The 16,933-nt window shown below is 46.4% G+C and overlaps 1 protein-coding gene across 6 annotated transcripts in view; it reads left to right on the top strand.

Moving 5' to 3' along the window:
- NBEAL2 (neurobeachin like 2) overlaps window positions 1-16,933 on the top strand; it is a 227,338-nt gene that overhangs the window by 79,045 nt on the left and 131,360 nt on the right. For all 6 annotated transcript variants that reach the window (XM_083466478.1, XM_083466481.1, XM_083466483.1 and 3 more), the window contains exons 2-5: window positions 5,131-5,219; window positions 10,333-10,497; window positions 14,910-14,991; window positions 15,907-16,031. In XM_083466478.1, the coding sequence (XP_083322604.1) occupies window positions 5,131-5,219; window positions 10,333-10,497; window positions 14,910-14,991; window positions 15,907-16,031 (461 nt within the window). The remainder of the gene's footprint in view (window positions 1-5,130; window positions 5,220-10,332; window positions 10,498-14,909; window positions 14,992-15,906; window positions 16,032-16,933) is intronic.

Raw genomic sequence — 16,933 nt, 5'->3', positions numbered from 1 at the left:
AGCTTGGAGAGTGAGAGGGGTCGGTGCGCACTGACCCCTCTCGCTCTCCAGGCTTCAGGAAGACATCAGCAGCCTAGGCAGCCCTGCGGGAGTTCCCACAGGGCTGTCTAGGCTGCGGATAGCAGCCTGCCTCCCAGAGCACCGGGCGCGCTGAAAGCAGAACGCCCGGCGCTTCGGGAACACATCCGCAGCGTGGGGAGCCCTGCGGGAGGCCCCCACAGGGCTCCCCACGCTGCGGATAGCAGCCTGCTGCCCGGCGGGCGGGGCGCCCTGAAGCAGAGCCCCCCTCGCGCCGGGCAGACATGGGCCAGCCCCACAAGCTCGGGGGACAGCAGGAAGGCGCAGCGCCGCCATCCCGCTGTTCCTCGACCTGGTTTGGTTTCCCCAACCTGCTTTTGGGGGGGAAATAAAGGGAAATTTTTTTTCTTTATTCCCCCCCCCCCCAAAAAAAAAACTAGGTGCGTCCTATGGGACGGAACGTCCTATGGGCCGAAAAATGCGGTATATCATTGCAGACAAGAGCAGGCAGAATGTAGGCTGTGGATCTTCAGCGGATGAGCCCCACAAATTTCTGGGGAACCACTTTGACGCTGTTGGGATTCTTGCGGAAGAACGTTGGCTTAGGTGGAGCAAAGAGGCAGTTCATAGCAGTCGAAGTTTCCGGACACCTTTTAAAAGCAGTCCCACGTAGAACGTGTTGCTGTTGTCTAATCTGGATGCGATTAGGTTGTGACTCACAGTGGCTAGGTCATTTGTAGGCAGGAAAGGGTGCAGCTTGCAAACCAGCCCTGAGCTGATAAAATGCACTTATAGGCTGGGTCACATCACTGTCTAGGTGCAACACAGGGTCCAATAGCACCCCCATGCTATGAATAACAGGTGTCCCTAGAGAGAATGCAAACCCCAATCAACACAGTACGGCTGGGTGATATCTGGTTTTCAGCATCATGATACGTCGCAGACTAAACATCGCAATATACCAATATATCACAATGTCTGAAATAAGGATGGGACACGGGTGGCACTGTGGGTTAAACCACAGAGCCTAGGACTTGCAAATCAGAAGGTCGGCGGTTCGAATCCCCTCGACAGGGTGAGCTCCCGTTGCTCTGTCCCAGCTCCTGCCCACCTAGCAGTTCGAAAGCACGTCAAAGTGCAAGTAGATAAATAGGTACCGCTCCAGCGGGAAGGTAAACGGTGTTTCCGTGCGCTGCTCTGGTTCACCAGAAGCGGCTTAGTTATGCTGCCCACATGACCCGGAAGCTGTACGCCGGCTCCCTCGGCCAGTAAAGCGAGATGAGTGCCGCAACCCCAGAGTCGGCCACGACCGGACCTAATGGTCAGGGGTCCCTTTACCTTTACCTTCCAAAGTTCAGCTCCATTGATTTTTGCCGGCGACTATTCTTGTGTTTTGCTGCTTCTGGCAAGAGACAGTGGAGCTCTGAACCAGCAGGGAATCGAGAGAAGCTTTGGCTGGCTTCACGGTTTTCCCCACATTGTGATTTTTGCAGAGTTCACAGACTCACGCGCACACACATCATGATTTGCAATACAGTGGTACCTCGGGTTACAGACGCTTCAGGTTACAGACTCCGCTAACCCAGAAATAGTACCTCAGGTTAAGAACTTTGCTTCAGGATGAGAACAGAAATCATGCTCCGGCGGCGTGGCGGCAGCAGGTGGCCCCATTAGCTAAAGTGGTACCCAGGTTAAGAACAGTTTCAGGTTAAGAATGGACCTCCAGAACGAATTAGGTTCTTAACCCGAGGTACCACTGCATGTGGTACCTTGGTTCTCAAATGCCTTGGTACTCAAACAACTTGGAACCCAAACACTGCAAACCTGGAGGAAAGTGTTCCAATTTGCGAACTTTTTTTGGAAGCCGAACGTGCTCCGTTTTAAGTGTTACGCTTCTGATTTGAGGGCCACGCTTCCGATTTGAGTGTTAAGTCGAGAAAATAACTTTGCTTTTGATTTTGCATTTTTGTTTTTGTGGCTCTTTTTTGTTTTGTTTTTGTGACTGTGACTGTATAGGACCCAGTTCAGCTACTGATGGATTGATTGTGTGACTGCAGTACATTGTTTATTGCTTTCATGTTATGGTTCAGTGGCCTCGTTAGATAGTGAAATTCATGTCAAATTGCTGTTTTAGAGGTTGTTTTTCAAAGTCTGGAACGGATCAATCCATTTTGCATTACTTTCTATGGGAAAGCGCGTCTTGGTTTTGGAACGCCTTGGTTTTGGAACGGACTTCCGGAACGGATTAAGTTTGAGAACCAAGGGACCACTGTATACAGTAAGGTCAAAAATACTGAAACTGACATCACGATATGGACTTCATACCAGCTTGGGATGATATATCAATATATCGGCCAGCCCTACAACACGGGTTTTCTTGGTTTGGAGCACTTGTACTCTGCTGTTCAGCCAAAAAGGCTCCTAGAGCAACTTACAGAGAATCGGTTAAAATGAGCCAGCCACCTCCTGCAGGGTGCTGAAAGACGCAGCACAAAAGGAAAAGGTGACAGGGAGGGAAGAGGAAAAAAGCGAAGTCGGGCACAAAGGTGGTATATCTGTTGTTGGGCTGGGCATTTTCTCAGCCAGCGGTACTACTGTCCTCTTGGTTTTGACGTCCTTGCCCACATCATCAACTCCAAGCATCACTACAGGACTTCTGAAGGTCTTCCTATGAATGAATGACTGGAAGGGGTGATGGAGTCAAGTGTTGTCACTACACTGTCTACAGTCATACCTCGGCTTATGAACGCTATGGGTGGCACGTTTTCAGGTTGCGGACTGCGCCGAACACAGAACTACAGGAACAGGTTACAGTCATACCTCGGGTTGCGAATACAGTGGTACCTTGGGTTAAGTACTTAATTCATTCTGGAGGTCCATACTTAACGTGAAACTGTTCTTAACCTGAAGCACCACTTTAGCTAATGGGGCTTCCTGATGCTGCCGCGCCGCCAGAGCACAATTTATGTTCTCATCCTGAAGCAAAGTTCTTAACCTGAAGCACTATTTCTGGGTTAGTGGAGCCTGTAACCTGAAGCATATGTAACCTGAAGCGTATGTAACCTGAGGTACCACTGTACTGCGGGTTCCATCTTTTCAGGTTGCATCCCGCGGCAACCTGGAAGTACTGGAAAGGGTTACTTCCGGGTTTCGCTGCTCGCGCATGCTCAGACGCGCAAAATAACGTCACATGCATGCGCAGGTTGCGTTCCGGAACGGATCCCGTTCTCAACTAGAGGTACCACTGTACTTCTAGGTTTTAGTGCTCGCGCATGCACAGGAACACAAACTGACGCCACGCACATGCGCAGAAGCATGCCACGCGCATGCGCAAACACGGCGCTTCAGGCTGCAAATGCTGCGGATTGCAAATGTGCCTCCCGCATGGACATAGCTGTCAACTTTCAGATTTGAAAATAAGGGATCAGCAGCCTCACCTGTCCTGGGGGCAGTGTACGGGATATCTAACAATCCGGGATAGCAGCAGGAAGCAGCAGGAAACGGCGCTGGAATAAGGGAATTTCCTGCCATAAAAAGGGATAGTTGACAACTATGCGCACGGATCACGTTTGCAACCCGAGATACGACTGTATTCAGAAGCTTCAGTTTCCCAATCCAAACTTGCAATTTAGCGGACCCTTTCTAAAAAGAATTGTGCAATTGTTTCTTTTATCTCCTGCTTCCCGGGACGTGTCATTGCTTTATTGCACTTTTAAAAAAATATACGAGTGCGTAAACGTTTTATTTTGTTACTCTGGAATGTGTTTACGCTTCCTCGGCTCCCTTTGGGAGGAAGGGTGGTGCGAAAATGCAACAATTAAAATTCTCCTTATATATGGTTTGGTGCAATTGTTTGCCCTGTGTGCTGCCTCTGCCTCCGCCACTGCCTCCTCCTTCCTGAATTTAACTGTACGGGCGAGATCCCACTGAGTCAGAGATCACGTAGTAAACTGGGTGATGTCATGGTATAATATTTGACTGATGTTCTGAGACATTAGTAAACTCGTGTGTGTGTGCTGATCAGTTCAACTAATCAGATTTGGCTCATTGTCGTGATGAACGACTGGGTGGGGAGCAATTTTAAATGAATACGTCTTTTTTGTTTTGTTCTTTGTTTTAAATAGCTTTTATTGGTTTTTCAATATATACATCCTTTCTGAAATATCTTCCGTTTTTTCCTGCTTCCCTCATACTTCCACTTTGTTTTACTTTCAATTTATTAATCCTGCGTATTATTTCCCCCAATTAATTCCTAATACCTTTACATCTATTTTTTATTATATACATTTGTGAATATTTACTCAAACCCTGCCAATAAGTCCAACTTTTCATGTTGTCTCTTCATATATGGTTCCCATTCTCTTTTAAAGTTTTGGTTTAAGTCCCTTTCATGTAATTTATCTGTTAATTTTGCTAATTCTGCATATTCCATGAGTTTTTCTTGCCACTGTCCTTTCGTCGGGGTTTCTTCTGTCTTCCAAGCTTGTGCTAGTAGAATTCTTGCCGCTGTTGTTGCATACATAAATAATTTCCAGTTGTCTTTTCTTATTTCTTGATCTAAAATCCCTAGAAGGAATGCTTCTGGTTTCTTAACATAAGTATTTTTGAACATTTTTTTCGATTCATTATATATCATTTCCCAATAATTTCTGACCTTTTTGCATTCCCACCACATAGGATAAAACGTACCATCTTTCTCTTTACATCTCCAACAAGATTTTTATCCCATCTTATACATTTTAACCACTTTCTCTGCAAAGAATCGACGCATGCTGAAAAAAACTAGAGCTAAAAATATTTGCCCTAAATCTCATCAATTCTTCAGCGATCAACCTTCTTTATGGTCCAGCTCTCACTTCCATACATCACTGCATAGTTCAGAGCTTGAACTATACGGGCCTTTGTTGGCAAGGTGATGTCTCTGCTTTTTAAGATGCTGTCGGTTGCCTACCCTGCCCTATAACTTCGGATCTTGAGCTACAAAAATGTCCTCCTAACTGAACGAGCTTTGACATTAGCCCAGCGAGGGCTTGCCTCCTGGGATATTTTGGCCCTGTGGTAGAAGGGGATTGCACTTTCTAATCGCTTCTTCTCCTTCCTTTCTTCTTCCAGAAGGACTTGGCGTACCTGCAGCAGTGGCTGGAAGCATTCGTCGCAAATTTTGAGAAGATCATCACCGTGCATTCGATGGAACCGAGGAGGTAAGCAGAGTGCATCTTGCGCTTTGCTAGTGTGGTAGAGCCAGTGTAGTAGTAGCAGTAGTGTAGTAGAGCCAGTGTGGTGTAGTGGTTAAGAGTGCTAGACTCGTAATCTGGTGAACCGGGTTTGCTTCCCCGCTCCTCCACATGCAGCTGCTGGGTGACCTTGGGCTAGTCACACTTCTCTGAAGTCTCTCAGCCCCACTCACCTCACAGTGTGTTTGCTGTGGGGGAGGAAGGGAAAGGAGAATGTTAGCCACTTTGAGACTCATAGAATCATAGAGTTGGAAGAGACCACAAGGGCCATCGAGTCCAACCCCCTGCCAAGCAGGAAACACCATCAGAGCACTCCTGACATATGGTTGTCAATCCTCTGCTTAAAGACCTCCAAAGGAGGAGACTCCACCACACTCCTTGGCAGCAAATTCCACTGTCGAACAGCTCTTACTGTCAGGAAGTTCTTCCTAATGTTTAGGTGGAATCTTCTTTCTTGTAGTTTGGATCCATTGCTCCGTGTCCGCTTCTCTGGAGCAGCAGAAAACAACCTTTCTCCCTCCTCTATATGACATCCTTTTATATATTTGAACATGGCTATCATATCACCCCTTAACATCCTCTTCTCCAGGCTAAACATGCCCAGCTCCCTTAGCCGTTCCTCATAAGGCATCGTTTCCAGGCCTTTGACCATTTTGGTTGCCCTCCTCTGGACACGTTCCAGTTTGTCAGTGTCCTTCTTGAATTGTGGTGCCCAGAACTGGACACAGTATTCCAGGTGAGGTCTGACCAGAGCAGAATACAGTGGCACTATTACTTCCCTTGATCTAGATGCTATACTCCTATTGATGCAGCCCAGAATTGCATTGGCTTTTTTAGCTGCCGCGTCACACTGTTGGCTCATGTCAAGTTTGTGGTCAACCAAGACTCCTAGATCCTTTTCACATGTACTGCTCTCAAGCCAGGTGTCACCCCTCTTGTATTTGTGCCTCTCATTTTTTTTGCCCAAGTTCAATACTTTACATTTCTCCCTGTTAAAATTCATCTTGTTTGTTTTTGCCCAGTTCTCTAATCTGTCAAGGTCGTTTTGAAGTGTGATCCTGTCCTCTGGGGTGTTAGCCACCCCTCCCAGTTTGGTGTCAAAACTCCTTCGGGTAGTGATAAAGCGGGATATCAAATCCAAACTCTTCTTCTTCTTTGCTGGTCCAACAATGCCGGTGGGCATTCAGTTGCTTGGTGGATAGGACTCCCTTCCGGCCCTTGAGGGTGAGATGGAAGATGGGGGCTGAATGGAAATTAGGCAATGAAAATAGGCATACGTTTCTTGTAATATAATAACAAGCAGCTCTTGATGCCATTGGTTTAGCTAGTGCTTGGGGAAGTATCCCATTTGCCCAACAGGAGGGCCGTTCCCCTTGGCCTGCTGGCACCACCTCTTTGGCCAGGGCTGCAATACAACCATAATTTCCTGGACATAGCCGGGATTCGTCCGTCAAGAATGGCGTCCGGGCAGAATTTTCAAAAATCGGTTTTAATGTCTGGGAAACACCCAAAAATGCCCTTGGTGGAAATCGCTTGCCTCGAGGCCTCATCATAAGCTCTCTTCTTCTCTGTTCCCACCACCATTTGTGTGTTCCCTCAGCCTCTGATTAGCACACTTCCTGGTTTCCCCACTGCCGTTGTGTTGCCACACACACACAACTGCCTGTTGCGACAGTTGTTGGAGGGGATCCATCTATGGTGTAGTTTCCCGTTCCTTCTGAGTAGCAGATGTGTGTGTGTGTGAGAGAGAGAGAGAGAAAGAGAGAGAAGGTGGGGAGTACATATTATACAGTGGTACCTTGGTTCTCAAACTTAATCCGTTCCAGAAGTCCGTTCCAAAACCAAAGCGTTCCAAAACCAAGGCGTGCTTTCCCATAGAAAGTAATGCAAAACGGATTAATTTGTTCCAGACTTTTAAAAACAACCCCTAAAACAGCAATTTCACATGGATTTTACTCTCTAACGAGACCATGGATCCATAAAATGAAAGCAAGAATCAATGCACTGTACTATAAAACAAATAAGACAGTATTGTAGATGATAAAAATTAAAATTAAAATTTTTTTCTTACCTGCACTGATGATAGTCCTTGTTTGGATGGGGGGCTTTTATCCATTTCCGCAGTCACACAATCAATTAGTCGGTAGCGGAACCGGGTTCCACACAGCCACAAAAACAAATTAATTGAAAAAGCCTCAAAAACAAAAACGCAAAATAAATAGCAAAAACAAAAGTGCCAAACTTAATCCGTTCCAGAAGTCCGTTTGACTTCCGAAATGTTCAAAAACCAAGGCGCGGCTTCTGGTTGGTGCAGGTGCCCTGGAAACAATGGTTGACAGCCGCATCGGATGTTCGGCTTCCGAAAAACGTTCGAGAACCAGAACACTTACTTCCGGGTTTTCATAGTTTGAGAACCAAGGGAACCACTGTATTGCCTTATCTGATCTTATTGTTTGGCTATATATCCTGCAAGCACCTCTTCCAGCTGTGCATCCCGTCTTTTCTTTGCAGAAAAATGTGAGCTTTTTTTTTTGCTTCATCTGCAAAGTATTGGTGGACGGCTAGGGGGCTTGGATCAGTGAATTTAAGCTCTTCCTGCTCTGTTTATGTGATGCGCAATTTCTGTCCCGGAAGCGGTTTATGGTCCCACTCCTCACGCCCCTGAAAAGCCAAGATCTCTTGTTGAAGGTGCTGGGTGTTTCTGGGAGAGAGCCTTATCTCCCTCACTCAACTACAATTCCCAGAGTTCCCTGGGAAGAGGGGTTGACCGTTAAACCGCTACCTGGAAGCCCCTTTGACTTTTCTGCCGACCGTACGATGGGTATCGCTTGAACCACCTTTGTTTTTGTGGCTCCTGAAAGGAATGAAGCGGTCTGGATGAAAAAAAACCTTCCTTGCCACTGTCCTGTTTATGGGATGCTCTCCCCAAGGAGGTTCGGCTGGCACCTTCAATATACACCTTTAGGCAATAATAATAATAATAATAATAATATTTTTTATACCCCGCCCTTCAAAACCAGGCTCACGGCGGCTAACAACAAATTTAAAACATTAACATTAACAACAAATTTAAAACATTCCAGGCCTTGGGCTGGTTGACGTCTGATGCCCTTTTATTTTTATTTTTGTTTGAAATCATTTTTACAAAGTTTATGTTTTTAAAAAATTCAAATACATACCCATATACAGTGGTACCTCGGGTTAAGTACTTAATTCATTCCGGAGGTCCGTTCTTAACCTGAAACTGTTCTTAACCTGAAGCACCACTTTAGCTAATGGGGCCTCCCACTGCCGCCACGCCGCCGGAGCACGATTTCTGTTCTCATCCTGAAGCAAAGTTCTTAACCTGAAGCACTATTTCTGGGTTAGCAGAGTCTGTAGCCTGAAGCGTATGTAACCTGAGGCGTCTGTAACCCGAGGTACCACTGTACAGAGATTCCTCCGAATCTCAGGACTTCCCCCACCCCCAACCCGCTCCCTGGAGTCCCATTTAAAACTCCACCTTCTTCCATACTCTATTACATCAATCCATATTTTCCGTGGCAATTTGTTGCACTACAAGCGAAATCAAAATCCTGCCAGCATTTCCATCTGCTTACAGTGGTCTCTTAAGTAGCTTATAAATTTCCCCCATTCTTTTGTAAAGTTTTTGTCCTCTTCTTGGTTTCCCAGTCAGCTTTGCCATTTCAGCATAGTCCATCATAGTTTGCCCTTTTAAAATGTGATGTGGAATTGGGTTGTTGTTTTTTTGCTTTGATTTTGTTCTTGTTTTTGTTCTGCATCTTGTGTCTTTTATGCTGTAATTTTGTGTTTAAAACTGCCTTGAGATCTATGGATGAAGGGTGGTATATTATCATTTTGTTGTTGTTTAGTTGTTTAGTCGTGTCCGCCTCTTCGTGACCCCCTGGACCAGAGCACGCCAGGCACTCCTGTCTTCCACTGCCTCCCACAGCTTGGTCAAACTCATGCTGGTAGCTTCGAGAACACTGTCCCACCATCTCGTACTCTGTCGTCCCCTTCTCCTTGTTCCCTCCATCTTTCCCAACATCAGGGTCTTTTCCAGGGAGTCTTCTCTTCTCATGAGGTGGCCAAAGTCTTGGAGCCTCAGCTTCAGGATCTGTCCTTCCAGTGAGCACTCAGGGCTGATTTCCTTCAGAATGGAGAGGTTTGATCTTCTTGCAGTCCATGGGACTCTCAAGAGTCTCCTCCAGCCCCAGAATTCAAAAGCATCAATTCTTCAGCGATCAGCCTTCTTTATGGTCCAGCTCTCATTTCCATACATCACTACTGGGAAAACCATAGCTTTTACTACATGGACCTTTGTTGGCAAGGTGATGTCTCTGCTTTTTAAGATGCTGTCTAGGTTTGTCATTGCTTTTCTCCTAAGAAGCAGGCGTCTTTTAATTTCGTGACTGCTGTCACCATCTGAGGTGGTGATGATGATAATAACAACAATAACAATAACAATAACAGCAACATCTCTTTTTCAACTACCCAGATGCCTTGGAAGAAGACTTGCCTGTTAATCCAATTTCTGTACAGTGGTGCCTCGCAAGACGAAAAGAATCCGTTCTGTGATTCTCTTCATCTAGCGGTTTTTTCGTCTTGCGAAGCAAGCCCATTGACGGATTAGCGGATTAGCGCTATTAGCGGCTTTTAGCGGCTTATCTGCTGGTTGGATCAGCTGATAAGCGGCTTAGCGGCTTAGGAAAAAGGGGGGGAGGAAAAAAACCCCGCAGGAACTCGCAAGACGTTGTCGTCTTGCGAAGCAAGCCCATAGGAAATTCATCTAGCGAAGCACCTCCAAAACGGAAAACTCTTTCGTCTAGCGAGTTTTCCGTCTTGCGAGGCATTCGTCTTGCGGGGCACCACTGTACCTCCTTCTGCCAGGGAGTGTAGCTTTTTCTCCTTATAGCACCACAACACTCCTCTGGAGCAGATTTGGCAGAGAGAGCCCATGGCATCGTGGGCTAAGCCAGTTTTACCCACCTGGGTAACTTCAGAAGGGAGCGATGTTCTCGAGGGCTGACCTCCACAGAGGGGAGTTTGCAGACTTATTTTTTATGTCCTTTCCTTGCAGGCCGGAGGACTCTGTCTCCGAGATCCCGCTGCTCCCCTGTGACGTCCTGCAGACCCTGACCCAGCAGCTGACGTCTTGTGTGAACCAGATCTCCCGCCAGGAGGTGGCTGAGGCAGGACTCAACCAGGCCCTCTTGCTGATCAAATTCTTCATCATCATTTGCAGGTGGGCTTTGTTATTCCTCCTCGCTTTTGGACTCTGGTTAGCGCTGCTTCTCATCTTCTGACTTTTATTTTATTTTAAAAAATACTTTATTGAATTGCAGAGGGACGCGGGTGGCGCTGTGGGTTAAATCACAGAGCCTAGGACTTGCCGATCAGAAGGTCGGTGGTTCGAATCCCCGCGACGGGGTGAGCTCCCGTTGCTCGGTCCCTGCTCCTGCCAACCTAGCAGTTCGAAAGCACCTCAAAGTGCAAGCTACAAACATGAGTTTGACCAAACTGCGGGAGGTAGTGGAAGACAGGAGGGCCTGGCGTACTCTGCTCCATGGGGTCACGAAGAGTTGGACACGACTAAACGACTAAACAACAACACCACCTCGGGTTACAGACGCTTCAAGTTACAGACTCCACTAACCCAGAAATAGTACCTCGGGTTAAGAACTTTGCTTCAGGATGAGAACAGAAATTGCACGGCAGCAGCAGGAGGCCCCATTGGCTAAAGTGGTACCTCGGGTTAAGAACAGTTTCAGGTTAAGAACGGACCTCCAGAACGAATAAAGTTCTTAACCAGGGGTACCACTGTATTTTAATATTCTGTTGGAAGCTGCCCAGAGTGGCTGGGGAAACCCAGCCAGATGGGCAGGATATAAAATAAATTATTATTATTATTATTATTATTATTATTATTATTATTATTATTATTCTCTCGTCCAAAGGGTCTGCACTCTGCACCCTCCTCATGCCTCGGAGGAAGAGACAGCATAAAACTGATTTGTCCTACCCCAAGCCGCTGTGCTGCCCCGAATCGGCCTTTTCTGGCCCCTCGCCAGCAGCTCGGAGCCTGGGCCGTCCCTTTGCAATAACCAGCTATCGCTCTGCTATCAAAACTCCCTTTCCTTCCTCCCTCCTGGCCTGAGTCCCAGCCCACCTCCAGCCGCTCTGCTGCCGCTGAAGATCTGCTTCTCTGCTTCCCTGGCTCCCCCTCTCTTAAAAACACACACACACACACAAAACCCTGGGCTATTCTGGGTCTGGTGTGATGCAAAGCCATGTTCGCTCTCTCTTCCTGTGAGGTCTGCGAGCCAGAGATAAGGACCGGCTGATAATTGCTCTTCTTGCAGAGTTACAAAACCCCCTCCGGGGGGCCGGCAGAGACCTGAAATGAAATTCCCCAGGAGAGGGGTCTTGGCTGGAAGTTCCTTTATTAATAGCGGGGCCAAGAATGCCTTTGAAGTAGGCCTGCGGTGGACTTGGAGAAAGGGGGGGGTGTTTGTTTTTTGCACACCTGCCCCTTCTGGACCTCTGCAGCATCCCCACAGAAACGAGCCTCTTTGCTGAGCTGCCCTGGGCGACTGGCACTCTCTGGAATTGTGCCTGGAACAGACAGCTTGGACGTGAGTCAGGAGCGGAGATTTGCCTGTGCGGAATAATGGCTCAGGGCTTCCAGCCAAGGCCAGGCTAAACCGGTTGTGCCCACCCAGACCCCCCACCCACCCACCACTTTAGGGGCAAGGCGTAGACAGACCGTTTTCTTCGTGACTTTTTGTGTGTGTGTGTGGACCAGGCCAAGGGGAGATGTTTTCTTCTGTTCACGCGAGAAAATATGTTAAACCAGCATCCGCTTATCTTGAGTTGATTTTTATCCACTCTGTGCAGGAATATGAAGTTGTCCCATCCGGGTATCGAACCTGCAACCCAACTGAGCTATGCAGGTTGTGAGCGTCAGGCTTATAGGATTTCGGGTTGTTCTCTTCCTCAGCAGGGCTCTTGTGCCTTGAAAAAGCTTTTCTGATCTCTCTTATTGGGGGGGAACTTCACCTACTGGAAAAGCGCAGGAGCCCAGCTAGGGAAAAGGTGACAACCCCAAAGAGGACTGCGCTGCCCTATGAGTTTGAGTAAAACTGAACCCAGTCTGTGGGGAGTCCCCTGTGTGAAAAACAGCTGTGTTCAAATTGAGCGTGCTTCAACGTTAAGCTTGGGGGAATTTTCAGGCTGGCATTTTGGGGGGGTTTCCGTGGGGGATTTTGAGTATTTTCTCAGCATTCAGCTTAAATATATTTAGGGGTTTTGGGCTGGAGGGAAGAGTTGCCCCGTCCGTATTGAAGAGGGCGGTTTAAGCGAAAGCAGCTCCAGTAATTTTCTCTCCGGCCGGAACAGAGCCAAGAACCGAATCATCGGCTCATTTGCCTTTTGTGTGTGTTTGTTGATCTTGATTTTTTTATATATACCGTATTTTTCGCTCTATAAGACGCACCAGACCACAAGACGTACCTAGTCTTTGGAGGAGGAAAACAAGGGAAAAAATATTCTGAATCTCAGAAGCCAGAACAGCAAGAGGGATCACTGCGCAGTGAAAGCAGCAATCCCTCTTGCTGTTCTGGCTTCTGGGATAGCTGCGCAGCCTGCATTCGCTCCATAAGACGCACACACATTTCCCCTTGCTTTTTAGGAGGGAAAAAGTGAGTCTTATAGAGCAAAAAATACGGGATATGTATATACATTTTTATTGGTTTTTTAACAAACCAGTTCCAACAGTCATACAACATACCTTCTCAACTTATACGATATTTTAGACTTCCGTCAGCACTTCTGATGATTTTCCATTCTTTATCACTTATTCTGCATTTTTTAATTTCTATATTGCATTTCATTGTCCTTAACTAATAATTCTTTTCATAGTCTTTCTTGTAACATTTCAAGTAATCAAGTAATCCACCTTACAAAACTTCTTGCAAATCTACTAGCGTTCATCACAATTACTTTTCAAATAGTTCATATATTTACTCCAGTCCTCTAAGAATCTCTGATCCCGCAGGTTTCGAATCCTTCCTGTTTATTTATCTAATTCTAATAATAGTCGTATCTTGATATTAACACGCATGCACAAACATTATTTCCCTTTAAGCAGCAGCATAATCCCATGGAGAAAATTGCTCTCCCGTTTTGCAGGCTTGTCATCATAGAAACGTGCTACGTATTTAAGACTCTGCATTGTATTGATGGAAGGGGGTGTGATGGAACGAGAGCATAGCTGTCAACCGTCCCTTATTTGGCGGGAAACTCCCTTATCCCAGCGCCGTGTCCTGCTGCTGTCCCTTATTGATGATGTCCCTTAAATTTCCCGGGTTTCATGCTCGCCCGGCTTGGGAGGGAAGCAGCGGCTCGGGGTCCCCCGCCGCGAGAGAGAGCGCACACATGAGCTGCCACGTCTCCGTCTCTCCCTTTTCCCCCTCAAGGGCACGTTGTGAGGAGACGGGTGGCAGCGGGTGGGCAGGCAGCCCCTCTCTTGCAAGACTTCCGCCACGCTGCCAGGGGAAGCCGGAGGCGGCTGAGGAGGCGGCCTGAGGGAGGAGGAAGAGGAGGGGATGGGGAGGGACGCAGAAGGGCGGCGCTTCAGTGGCCGTGGCAGCACCACAACTGCCTCATGCCGGGCTCGTGGGCGGCATGAGCGAGAGTCTCCCTCCCTCCCTCCCTCTCTCTCGTGCAGGGAAGGGCCGATGGAACTCCTCGCTCCAGGACGATGGCAGCCCCGACATGCTGCTTAGCATCCCCTCCGACCAGTGCAGCATCTTAATGTAGCAGTTTCCCCCTCTGCATCCCTTTCATAACTCTATTTTTATAAATCATTTGTCCATCCATAGTTCAAATTTTTACTACAAGTTTTCTGTCAATCCTACCAATGTATGTAACTTTCCAATAGCTTTTCAACTAAATTATAAACTTTCCCCATTCTTTATTAAAGAGGTCCTCTTCCTGGTTTCTAATTCTGCCTGTAAGCTTTGCCATCTCGACATCGTTCATCAGTTTTGTCTGCCCCTCTTCTTTGGTGGGAGTTGTAGACCCTTAGGATCATCCAGTCCAACTCCCTGCAAAACACAGTCAGTGACAGCCAAAGCAGCATGGCTCCATCAGTGGCGGATTTCTGTATAAGCTAAGCAAAATCCCTTATTTTGGCTGCTGATCCCTTATTTTTGAGGCTGCTGGTCCCTTATTTTCAAATATGTAAGTTGACAGCTATGAACGAGAGACAGGCAGAACCGACTGTCCGGAGTACCAGACGCCGTTTGCAAAAAGAGCACCTCCAATTTTCCTAGATCTTGAGGGCTAGAAAATTGGCTGTCGTAAATTCATGGGCTGTGCACTCACGATCATGACTTAATTTATATGCAAATTTCTGCATCTGAAATATTAGCAGGACAGCCGCCCCTCCTCCTCTTTGCCAACTTACTCGCTCTCTCATTACCGCCTAGTGTGAGGTGCTTCATACATAATAAATATTACCATTATCTCTCTTTTGCAGCGCATTAGCATGCATGTGAAGAAATTAGCTGGCTTGGGTCTCCGGCGGCTGCAGATGACAAAGGACTTTGTGGTTGTTTGACTGTTTCTCATCCGTCCCCTATTGCTTCTTTGCAGGAATCTCGAAAACGTCCAAACTGACCGGCCCCCGGTGTTTATTCATGAGGTGACCAGTTTGCTGTCTGCTTATTCGAAGAAGGTAAGCTCAAATTCCTCGCCCTCTGGGTTTGCAAGGCTGGATGCTTCAAATTCCTAGGAACCGAGGAGTTAGCAAGTGGTTCAAGTTAGGTGATGAAATTTACATACCTAGCTCAGAGTCCTTAAGGGGAAGAATGATGGATTTGATGATAGTAATAATATAATAATAATTTATTATTTATACCCCGCCCATCTGGCTGAGTTTTCCCAGCCACTCTGGGCGGCTCCCAATCGAGTGTTAAAAACAATACAGCATTAAATATTAAAAATTTCCCTGAACAGGGCTGCCTTCGGATGTCTTTTGAAGATAGGATAGCTGCTTATTTCCTTCGCATCTGAAGGGAGGGTGTTCCACAGGGTGGGCGCCACTAGCGAGAAGGCCCTCTGTCTGGTTCCCTGTAACCTCACTTCTCACTTACATTTTTTATTCTAAGCCTATTAACATGTTATTTTTAGAACAATATTTTGACACATCATCATCGAAATACTTCCACTCCATTCTTAACTTTTGATTTGATTGATACCTTATAACTGAAGTTAATTTTGCCAATTCTGTATACTCGCTTAATTTACAAATCCCCTTTCGATCATTGTTGCAATGCACAGAACAACGCCCCGAGGTGACCTCTCGGACGGAGGTTTTCCTTTTGGAGCGGGCCTCAAGTCGCACGCTCGTTTTCCTCCGCCCCGCCCGGTCTTTTTTCCTTTCCTCTCGTGGCTCTCGTGGCCTTGTTATCAGATGAATTGAATGAATGCCCAGGGCTCTTTTCACATCTTCAAAAGCACGCTTAATGACACGAATGTATTTCGGCTAGCTGTTGGGTTGGAGAAAAAGCTTCCTCGAGAACAAGAAAGGAAAGGGGGGGGGGACACCTCGCAATCTGGAGATTAACCGAGCCGCTTGTGTCCTTGGCAGCTCAAGAACGCCCAGGGACAGAATTTGCGTTACCGGAGTCAGCTGGAGAACGTAACTCTCTATGTGTTGCACCTCTATGAATGCCTGTTTGATCCCTACCAGACGTGGAGGAGGCAGCTGAGCGGGTGAGTACATTGGCCAACCAGTGTGGGGATCCACTGGATCATAGAATCGTAAGAGTTGGAAGGGAACCCCAGAGTCATCTAGTCTAACCCACTGCAATGCAGGAATACCCAGATCGAACCTGCAACCTTGGCGTGATTGCAGAGCGAATTTGATTTACATCAAATCTATTTAAATTACAATTTAAATCACTAGTCCGTAAGACTTGATTTAAATCATTTTCTTACAGAAAGACTCATTCTTGCTGGTATAATAATATTTACAACTAGATGAAGGTTTCATTTTTGGAATAATAAATTTTCAGAGTAGTTTTTACAGTTACATCAAAAATTACTGATTTGGTTATACTATTAGCAATACACAGACACATTAATTATGAAATTATGGTGAGGTTCAGTAAGTTAACTGTTTATATTTGGACAACTTTTCGGCTGTACTTGATTGGAAGGAGAAAAATAATCCTTGCCTTAATAACAATTTAAACAACTTATTTAACTAAAAAACCACACCACATTATAGCATATGTATCCATGTTTGTTAACTGATGTGGTTAAACAATTAAAAAAAAAACTTACTGAGTTTTGGCACACATGAAAAACTTAAAACAAATCCTAGAATGTAACTTACCGTAAATAGAAAACTATCTTTAGAAAGATTTCCCCCCCAACTGCATTTTTTTATAAAAATCCAATTTAAATTTAAAAAAAACCATTAAAAAAAATAAATCTTTGATTTTTATCCACCCTGCGTTACCGGCACCACACTCTAGCCAACTGAGCTATGCAGGCTGATTCTGCCGAACTACAACTCCCATCATCCCTGACCACTAGCCATGCCTGCTAGGGCTGATGGGAGTTGTAGTTCGGCATCACCTGGAGGGCCAACGGTTCCCAGCTCTGGGTTT

Source organism: Podarcis liolepis, assembly GCF_965112155.1.
Source record: "Podarcis liolepis genome assembly, chromosome: 12".
NCBI classification, from domain to species: domain Eukaryota; kingdom Metazoa; phylum Chordata; class Lepidosauria; order Squamata; family Lacertidae; genus Podarcis; species Podarcis liolepis.
Note: the sequence above shows the minus strand (reverse complement) of the source record. Positions and strands in the feature narration are given on the sequence as shown.